The following is a 10956-nucleotide window of genomic DNA, read 5'->3' on the forward strand; positions in this document are numbered from 1 at the left end:
ATTACTGTATTGTCATGAACCTCGTGCTGACCTCTCCATATCAAACCTCTAAATACAGTTAAATCTGTCAAACGTTCACAGTCCATCCAACAACTTTGACCCAGTGTGATTCATTCACCCAGTTGTCTTTGGTATATAATTTTATTTTCAGCCCAGCTTGTTTTCTTGGTCATCCCTATTTAGCCACTTGCCTTAAGTCAATATAATATCTCTTCTTTGTCATAGCAGCCTTGTTCCTCTTTCTCCCCGTGGTTTGGGGAGCAGGGGAGGATTGTGGGTAGCACGGTCTAATTCCATCAGGATGACTGATGTCCGCTCTCCCAGCAGCACCGCACCAAGCTTTATTGCACTCATTTATACCACTATGGATATGGGAGTTCATTCAATTGATGTTGGGGGGGCTAGAAAGGGCACAGCATTGCCTCTTGTATTTTACAGCAACATTTTAATACCTCTATTATCTGGAAGCCTTCTGGGTATTTTCCACTCCACTCTACAATCACCTTGTTTAGGCAGATGAGCCAACATTCCCTGGAATATTCAACACTCTTAAACCGCCACAGGGATTTTTTCCTCAAGAGAGAAATATCAGGACGGTAATTCACCTGTGGGCAATTTTGTGTTCACATACAGAATCGAGTGTGTGTCTCTCAGTTCTCTGGCAGCCTGTCCCTGTTGTCAGCTGAGCAGCCTGACAGCGCCGATGACTCCCAGAGATGAGGTTTAACGGTGGATGTATCTTTAGCACTACTAATCGTTTTATGGCCATCCTGTTAACCGATGTCCACAGGGCTCCCTCCCACCAGGCTCTCAATACGTTGCACTGCCATAAAAGTAATTAGATTGGCTTCGCGTTATGACTAATCTGCACACAATCATTGCACCCACAATGCTAATGAACATCGGAGGAGTGGAGGGGAGCCGAGGCACAAGTGTGGGCTGGACCTTTGGGTGGTGCTGTGCTGCTGAGAGGTATTTATTTACACAGTGTTGACAGTGAGGATGTTTTGTCCAGTCAATGGTCGCTTCTCAAAGTGATGTCTAGGGTGCTTTTAGAGTTAGAGTTTAGCATGAGGGCTGGGGTTAGGCTAGCCCCAGCTTGTGCCCCTCATGTTTTACATTCCAGTCGAGCCCCATCTCTCCAGATGCTCTGTGAAGCAGTACATGGCCACAGCTTCCAGCTCTGTAGAGACTTTTTTACAGTCAAATTCTAAAGGTATTCCTCAAACCCACCTCTACTTAGTCATATTTGTTTATCTAGTAGTTCTTATTGATACTTTTACGTAGTCAATATCATTATATTCATGATTTCCCTTTTAAAAAGATGGTAAAATGCTTCCAAACACTGTTAATAGTGAGTGAGGTGATGGCCTGTGGACACCATTGTTTCTGTGGAGGAGAAATCACAGGTGAGGACTGCCTTTGAAGAGACACTGTACTGGAGTGTGTGTCATTATTCCCATTTCAAGAGATTTCAAAGATGGATCAATAACAGAGTTCTTGAAGAAAGATCAGGGATTACAACAGTCACTGTTCTCTCCTTTCTACAGCTGAAAAAGACACGATTCAGTAAAGTTTTCAGAATGGTCTGGAGTTTTAAATCTAAATCTGTTCAGATATAACTAATATTATTATTATTAATATGTCATATGCTGCATTTAAAAACCTCTGCAGGTGCACAAATGTTTATGAAGTACAGGTAGCAGAGTGTGCTAATGTGGTGTGTTTGGGGAGGTGTTTAGGGGGGAGGTTTGTCACAATGTCAACAGGCTGAGTTGTTGTCTCCTTCATTAACACCCACTAACATCCATCACGTCTCATCACTGTAACCCTCCTCTGAGTCTCCAGCATGGCCCCTCCCTCACTTCCCCTCCTTCTGTCTGTGTGTGACTCACCTTCATTTTGACCTGAGAAGAGACGAGCTCAGGGTGTGTCTGCCCGACTGACTGCTGGTAAGTGTCTGTGGTTTGGACTGGGAGGGTGGTGGGGGGGAGAGTGGAGGTAGGGGTCAGTGGGAGATGCAGCGAGGCTTCCTGTGTCAGGGGAAACAGTTTGTTGAACTGGGCTGCAGAGTGGAAATCCTGGATCCAGCTGTGGTGATTGTTGAATATGATGTTTCTTCCTTATCAACGTATTCTAAAAGAATTTGCCCAGCAGTGAAGTAATGGGAGACGTGGATTTGCTCAAGCACAGATTTTATTTGGAGATGATTTTGTAAAATATTTGTAGACGTTTTTGCAAAATATAAAATTCTAATTAGACAATTGGTGCTTGATTAAAGAGACATTTAAGATTTCTTTGTGCAGCTAAAATAAACGGTCTCACCACAGAATCCATCCGCTTCAGCAAAAGTAAAGACACGTTTCTCAGACCACAAGCTTTGGGCATTGCTGCGATTTTAAAGGGTGGTTCCGCTAAATTACAAAGAAGAAATCTTATGTGTTATCAGTTGTTTTTCTAAAGTGATTGTCATCTGTACTCTGAATAATTCACAGATCACGGATGTGTAAACTTGTTTCATAGGGATTATTTCTAACTGTTGATCGATTGTTCTTGTGCTCTTTAAGAATGGGTTCAGGGGGCTTCCTTACCTTGAAGCATTTTACCTAAATATTCTTAATAACTGTTATCAACATTTCTGTGATGTGGATTATTTTCTACAGTTAAATTGACCCCACAACAAGAAATACCCTCATTAGCTGTGACACATTTGAACACTGTGCTTCAGATTTGTCCACCCACTTCATATCTCTACTGATTTTATTGGACAGTCTTTCAGTCTTATGTGGATTATCATTGAATCACAGTGGGCAAATGCATGAAAAAGATCAATGGATAAAATCGTTCCTGTATTGATTATGCCAATGCTGATGGCGATCACACTGCTAGCGACAGCTGACCCATCTGCCATCTCGCTGTTTCCAGTCAAACGCCAGCACCAACGGTCCGAGTGGGCACAACCAGCCGGGTCGCCACTCTGTGTCCGTCGAGGTGCAGATGCAAAGGCAGAGACAGGAGGAGAGAGACTCGTTCACTCAGGCACAGCGACAGTACAGCTCCCTGCCACGGTAAGAATGATGCACTGTGTGTGTGTGTCAGGCTTTCTCATGATGCTGCGTTTGATGTTTGTTTCTCTTTCTGACAGTCGATATGGGCAAAGACGTTTTCTCTGTGGGTGTTTCTGGGCTGTTTTGTGTATTTGTGTGTGTTGGATCTTCTCTTGGAACCTGATGTCTGTCTGTGCTGAAATGTGTCTGGAAGGTTGTGGCAGAGTTTCTGTCTGTGTTAGATCTTTTTTAGAGCTGATTTAATTTACTGTAATGTATCTCAAGAGGTAGTGTGTGTGTGGACACTCCTGCACGCCTGTCTCATTAGGTCAGATTCATTGTAGAAGCCCTGTGACAGTAATGATGGCAGATTACACATAGTATATAAGATCTAAGTAAGAAAAGGGGTCGCAGCTGGACCGTTTCAGAGCACAAACCTCCACACACACACTTTACACACAGAGCTTGAGAATGGACAGATCACGTTACCCTCTCACACAGCTCTGACATGATTGCTTTCCTCTCTCTTAATGTAATTCCCTTTGATCTGCATGATATATTGTTCCAGGAAGTGCTGGGGTGTGTGCGTGGTAAAGAGATGTTTGGTACATAAAGAGAATTATTTGACACACACACATTGATCAGGGAACATTTTTTGGGTATTGATTCGATCTGGTCACTTTGACTCCATAGGAACAGTTCTCTGTGCCTTTAATCTGATTAAATGTCATCCAGAAACACTGGCAGCAGCTGTAAGCTTTACTGTGTAAAACTATGATGTCACATAGTTTCATTACATCTGGTTGTGACTCGGTACACTATTCAAGCAGAATAAAAAAATTCAAATCAGGATCTATGTGTTACAAATATTACATTTCTTCATCATGTGCATACACATCCAAAACCAACATTACTTTGATTCCACCTGACTCGTGAAAAACATAAGATGAATAAAAAAAATCACACACTTTACCTCACAGTTATTCATTATCTGAAAATAATAATTAAAACAATTAAAAATAAACTTCATAGTGTTGAATAGCTTGTCTGTGTCCACTGGCTTCTCCTAAGTACAATGAGTAAAACCTGCCACTTAACACACGCTGCTGTGGACTATTTAAAGAAGATATTCTTGAGGCAGCTCATATCTGAACCATTCAAGGGCAAATGTTATTCAGCATTATTATTATGTTTCCCTAAGCAGTCTATAATTAGACATTCAAACTCTCTACAAGGTCAGACCACTGCACCTCATCAACTAGCACTTACCATACATATACAACATTAAATACATTATCCTCTGTTACTTCATACTCTAATCCTCTGTTATCGACATAAATCCCTTCCTTGATAAATATTGCAGGCAGCTTCGCTGAAAGATTAATGAACCACCGTCTTGCTCCAGCGGTCAGAAACAACATCCTGTGGCCGCGTCCCTTCACTTTTCCACCACTTCCATTAAGAAACTGTTCTGTTTGGATAAACCTGTCCGTATTATCCTGAGAACACTAACTATTGTTTGACTTAGAGCATACCATCGTGTGATGTCAGAGGCTGAGACACAGTAAATGCGGCGTTTGCTAGGTCACAGCCTCGATGTTGTCCGTAGAGGGCGGGATTCATGGGAGCACAACTCTGGATTGTTAGTAGAGATGTGATGGATGGCGGTAGCATTCCTTCATGTGCAGCTTTCGTATTAGATAAAGGTCAGTTCTCCTGTGGGCGAGACCCTTCACTAAACAAGGAGCTCTGTGTGGAAATAAACCACCTCCATTTGAAACAATGAAGGCAAATGAAGGGTCCTCATATTCATCACCCAGTAGCACCACTGATCTCGGAGCCAAAGTAATGTCATTATTGGAGACCAAAGGCTGGCGGCAACAGCTGCAGCAGCATTTGGTCTCACTAGTGTGTTCCTGCATACATGTCTGTCACTAGCATGTCTACAGTGTCTCCTCTGTGCTACAAGCTCTCACTAAGTCGACCTTTCTTCTCCAAATCTCTCTCTGACACCTTTCACCCTTTTCCCTTTTTAATTGTCTGTCATGCTTCACGTGTGTGCATGCCCAGAATACAGAGCAGTGTACATCTTTTTGTATTTACCACACATGTACATGCTCCCTGTTGGCACGGCATCAGACAAAGAGAACGATCTGGTTTGCATTTTTCAGCAGAGACGCAGACCGGCTTTGGCCTCTTTGTCAACATACGAAATGAAATCAGATGCTGGGGATGCCTGTCTCTGAAAATTGGAATCGCTCAACCGTGTACAAGAATAAACTTGGGCTATATTCTCTTATCTCACCGATCTAGAAGCGTATCCATTCCCAATTGCATTCGATCTCTGTTGAATAAATACAGAGGTCTTTTCTATTCTCATTAAGGAGGATTTTTTTCTCCCCTCTATTCAAATCCAAACACAGGAATAATACGATTTCTTCACAGCTGGCTGACAAACCTGCTAATTATGCAGGGCTCAGTGTCAAAAGCCCATTGATGTTTTTGTGTGTCTTCTCTGTCTCTGAACCCATTTTGCCTAGCCCTCGCGACAAACGGGTGGAGCTCTAGGGCTCGGGACAGTCATGCATGTCGTATGGGCTCACACAGACTCTCACACACAGAGTCTGGGCTGCCACAAGGAGAGTAGCCAAGCAGAAATGAGAGGTGATGTCAGACATCTGGATTTTTTTTTACCCCCAGTCTTTCTGGTAAAGGACAAGGCAGCCTCCCAGAAGCGTGGCCACCAACCGTGCCTTTAAGACACTTTTGTCAAGTGTCAAATATCTGCCTGGGTAAATCCATTGAGGACAGACTGGTCACCTCATTTTTCCAACTACTATTACTGTCTGTCTGATCTCATGGTTGTTTCTGCCTGTCTCAGAATGGACTTAATGGGCTTGAAGGGGACTTTGACATGGTTAGCATCCCTTTATATCGTTACCCTGGGCAAATGCTTGCTCAGGGGCAGTTTGTGAGGCTGTAATGGTGACTCATTTGTATTGAACGTGACGTCTTGGCTACCATGTAATTGGCAATAATATAATTAGTTTTAAAAAAAAAAAAACAAATTTCCATCTTAATATGTGTCTAAAAGGATAAAGTCTGTGTCTCGTAGGGTAATATATACAGTATAATGAGATGAGACAAGAAGATGCAAGAAGTAAGTAGTCAAGAGCAGAAGCAGTCTAGAATTACATTAGTTAAATAAATCACTGATGTGCCATTTAGGATTATGTCGAAGGAATCATCCACATCTCACATTGCCTCATCTTTTGTTTCCTTTTCTGTACCAGGCAACCCAGGAAGAACCCCAGCACCATCTCACAGGACTCTTGGGAAAAGGCCTACCCACCGGGCGAGGGTTTCCAGACTGCTAAGGACAATCCCAGGTACTCCAGCTACCAAGGCTCCAGGAACGGCTATCCGGGCGGTGGTGGTGTCAACGCCAGAGTCCTTCTGGAGGCCCAGGAGCTGTTGAGGCAGGAGCAGCGACGCAGAGAGCAGGAAGCCAAAGGGAAACTAATGCAGGAGAACATTGGTAACAGCAGCTACGAGGGGTACTCCACAGGACACTTGAAGGATCCAGCGTCTCCCAAGGGTCCATACCGCCAAGATGTGCCACCTTCACCTTCGCAGTTAGCTAGGCTTAATAGATTGGGGTCAGAAAAAGGAAGACTTTTTTATTCTTGAGGAGTATTGTTGGACTTTTGATGCAGGACTGAAGGGGATTATGTTGAAAAACAGCAACAGTGGATCCTGCAAATCTTGACAAAGGACAAACCTAGAGGTCTTATATCTTAGCGATGATCTTAGAGGTAAACAGTTGTGAAGTGTACTCAGTATGTGGGTGTTTGTGTTCAATCCCTCGCTGTGCTGATGACAGTCAGTCACTCACCCTCCTACAGACATGAGATGCTCAGTGCCTTCTCTGCTTTCACAAACACCATGCTTGTTCACAGTCGTCCAGGACTGATTCATCATCTGGCACCGCCATGTGCTGACAATCGAATGGGCAGACAGGCAAGAGAGTGGGCGTTGTTCGAAGCCCATGGGGGAGGCGTTATGTTTCTGTGTGGGATGGTGTGTGGGCATGTGACGAGGTACAAGGTTTCACGATAAAGTTAGTGTGTCGTGGCTTCACAGGGTGACCCACCAGTCACAAATCCCCCTTCTTTCACTGCACCAAGGTTAACGACTCCACCGATGCTGCTGGTCTCTCTCAGCTTTCAGTTTTCTCTTTGTCCAGTGATTTCTCCTCAGTGATCAGGCACTCTCACTTCAGTGCTCCCCAGGGGGCACAGAAAACCAGGCAAAGTCTATAAAAGAAGCAGGGCACATTGTGTGCACACATTTGTGTGTGTGTGTTTTATTAATAAAAAAGCCCCCTCCCCACATAAATAATTCATATCATGTGTCATCTCAGTGGAAGAAGCTGAGGCACAGGGGTAGACGGCTCTGATCCTCTGCCTGGCCGCTCTGCACTGCTCTGGGCTTGACTCTTTGGCCCGCCTGCCTGCCTGTCTGTCTGGAGCTCCAGCTTCCATCGTCCTCTCGTTGTTCTCGTCACCCCCATGTTCATTACGCTCCTTTCTTCTACCTCAGCACCTCCCACCTTAATCCTCCTACCCTCCGTTCACTGCTCCCTGCTCATCTCACCCCTCCTTTCCCCCCTACTCTTCCTCCCACTACCACCATCCTCCTCATCTCCAGAGTCGAGCTCTGCACTGAATTTTTCATCACAAGCCACCTGCTGCCTGCAAGAGCCAAAGAATGCCTGCCACCAGAGGCACCGACAGAGGGCCCCGCTTCTGACATCAAGAGGAATAAAGGCAAAAAAAAAACAGAATAAAGATGAGAAAAGAGACAATGAACCTCCCAGAGTGAGATTAGCTGGTGCTTTTCTCCCGTTTCTGACAAAAGGCAAAATTGTTCTCAGAAGTTAATTGCTTTCATTTGGTGTAATTGCTTTCTGTATTTTTACCCTTTTAAGCATTTAGCCGGCACTCTTCTCCTGAGAGATTGAAAAACAGGGAGCAGGTAGGGGTGATGTCTTGCTTTAAATAAGACACAGCAGTCAGTGGATAAACTGCCGGCTTTTAAAGGGAGAGCTGAATGAAATTACAAAATTATACATCATTTCTGATTTACCTCAGGCAGGGCAGCGAAAGAGCTTCGACTTAATTTGCCCAAGTTTTGGAATGGAACTGTGTTTGTAGTGTCCAAAGCAATGAGCCATCACATATGAAAAGCTTTTTTCCCCCAAAGAAACAGTAAGAAAACTGTTGACAGTGTGCCGCCATTACCGAATCATCGCCACAGCAGGTCGGCGTGTTAGCTAACTGTCACATACAGTAGCAGCTGGAGCGCGTCGCCAACAGGTTTATTCAAAGCTTCATTTGGAGCTTTGGCCGTTTTCACCCCTCTAGTTTGTCCACTGTGGTCTGAGTCAGTGGACAAGTTTGTCATGTTGGTCTTTTATTTGGTTTCCTTTCATTCATCGCCAGTGTTTAAACGGATCGGGGGCGAAATAAAGGAAAAATAAAGAGTCTGTTCTGAACAACACAGCTTCACACTTTGGAAAGAAGACATGCTGTCGATCTGGATTTTAGCAAAACCAGATCACAGATCCCGTTCTCTACACCGACAAACCACTTCAGAGTGTGTTTCGGACTTAAATGAGGCCCCCTCCAGTAAAAGGTGTGTGAGCACCTGTGTTTGATTCAACCACACTAACAGTACCAGCGTGAAAACGCCATTAGACCTGTGTCCATGACGCTTTGTGAACCAGTTTATACCCAACAGAAAAGTCAAATCATATGACGCAGCGCTCGTCTCAGCTCTGTAAGGTACAAACCTCAACTCCTGGACAAAAGAAAGACGAGACACCACAGGTGGTAAAGATGCTTTTTATGGTTGGTAATTTGGATGAAGCCACCTTTAACCCAGTGATGTTGTGATTACGGATCACAGCTTACTGTGGCGTCATTATGATCTTAGAAAATTTACATTTTCACTTCAATCAAATTCTACAGCTGCTGATTGGTATTTTAGTTTTTTTTATCACCCAGAGAGGAGGAACTAATCAGTGAGACCAGCTGCTGTAGTTGTAGGTCAGACAGACCTTGGGTGTTGATGACACGTGTTTAAAAATCACAGCTCACCACCGTGATCGCTGCAGCGGGAGGCAGCCGACCCCGTTAGTTAGAGGCTTCCGTGACATCACTCGTGTTTGTAAGTTGATTGTCTGCAAGTGAACAAACGAGACCGAGCCGAGGTCGGACTTGTATCAAGAAATGGGAAAGATGTTGTTTTGTTTGTTTGGTCGTCATCAAGCTGTGGAAAACAAGCCGGCAGTTCAGAACTCCCCTTCACTCCTACACACTCTCCATATGCAGAGAGAAGATGAATGACATGCTGTTGTTTAATGAAGCCCTTTGCTGGGAAACATAAGGATTAAGATGAAGAACAAAAGCTTATTCTAGTGTACAAACCTGAATTTGAACCTGAGGAGCGTTGACACTATTTCTCTGCTTTAAGCTAATAAAAAATCTTCTGCTGCATTATGTGCACGGCTGTAACAACACAGAGACACCACGGCCCCGTGCCGCTCTGTGTTTTATATCCACTCTACAATGTGGCTGATGATGATCCTGTTACCAAAAAAGACACAAACTGTGCTGATGAGAGTGGAAAGAAGCTCTGCTCTGTTTTTAGTAAAGTAAATAAAAGGTGTTTGGTTGTAGCGGCCAGCACGTCACATGCTGTGAACACTAGTGCGTTTAGCACATTAGAAGGATGTATTTGACCCATTTCACCGTTCACCTTGTCCAGTTATGGGGTCTAATGTTGATAAGTGCCTGAGACAATAGCAAAGTATTTTCCACTAAGAGGGACGCGGTGGGTTTGTTAGTCGGTGACACCACAGCAGGTTTTTTAATGTTTTTATGAACACATGTTTTCGGGGTACTCCTTTCTGAACCTTTTTTATTTGATTTGATTTTTTTCATAAGAGCCAACACTTGTCAGTGTATTTGTATCCCGTTTGCCTTCGGCCATGCTGTACCATGACGTGTTTTCAAGTAGAGAAACAACAAAAAAACTAATGGAAGCTAATGGAAGATGATGTGCAATGGTTTTGTTTTTTCAGCAAACTTTTACATGATATATTAAGAAATGTATGCAGCCACTTTTCTGTACATATCAAATTTAAAATTAAAGCGGAAGGCTGTTCCATCCTGTTTACAACCTGCCTCCACCTTGACTTTCCCCAGCACCGCCTTTCAACTGCGATCAGACGAGTCTTCCATTAAGCAGAAGGGATTCTGCTGTCAGACGTCAAACCGTCAGGTTCTGCCTGCTGACGTCTTCGTCTGAGATCGACACAGTTTGACAGATACAGAAAACATCCAATGTTACGTCTCATTATTAATTCCTGTGGGGAAACGAGTGAGCAGCTGATGTACACATACAACTCCAACCTGCATTTGTCTTCTGAGCAGCAGCACACCCTCCCTGTGTTACCAGCCTGTTTTTGAGTCCGGCCTCATTGTTCCTCACAGGGAACCCGCTGAGCAGCTCCCTGCTACTGTTTTTGTTCTGAAGGTCAAAGGTGATGTCCTAACCAAATACCATTACTGCTACTTAATCTCCGACCAGCTCTGTGTCGGGAGAAACTGAGATATGAAAACAAGCAGAGGAATCCCTCCACCTCATCCTGTGCTTTTATGCTTCACAGCGGTCTGTTCTCTTTATTAACTACATGGTGTGAGATTCAGAGGGCGTTCAACATGCACTGGATTGTGTCACCGTGCTTTGCTCAAACCAGAGAGTTTTTTTTCCTCCTTGTTGAAATTTTGAGTCAGAAGCAGTATTTCCTTTAAGGTCCACTAACCCCCTCCCCCACCCCCCC

General features: G+C 44.1%; 1 protein-coding gene across 12 annotated transcripts in view; it reads left to right on the forward strand.

Annotated features, from left to right (window-relative positions):
- LOC113172001 (partitioning defective 3 homolog) overlaps nt 1-10292 on the forward strand; it is a 179438-nt gene extending 169146 nt beyond the window's left edge. For all 12 annotated transcript variants that reach the window (XM_026374766.1, XM_026374770.1, XM_026374767.1 and 9 more), the window contains 2 exons: nt 2926-3068; nt 6341-10292. In XM_026374766.1, coding sequence (XP_026230551.1) covers nt 2926-3068; nt 6341-6737 — 540 coding nt within the window. In that variant the 3' untranslated portion in view covers nt 6738-10292. The remainder of the gene's footprint in view (nt 1-2925; nt 3069-6340) is intronic.
- The last annotated feature ends 664 nt before the right edge of the window (nt 10293-10956 follow it).

The sequence above is a fragment of the Anabas testudineus genome, chromosome 17, assembly GCF_900324465.2.
Source record: "Anabas testudineus chromosome 17, fAnaTes1.2, whole genome shotgun sequence".
Lineage (NCBI taxonomy): Eukaryota > Metazoa > Chordata > Actinopteri > Anabantiformes > Anabantidae > Anabas > Anabas testudineus.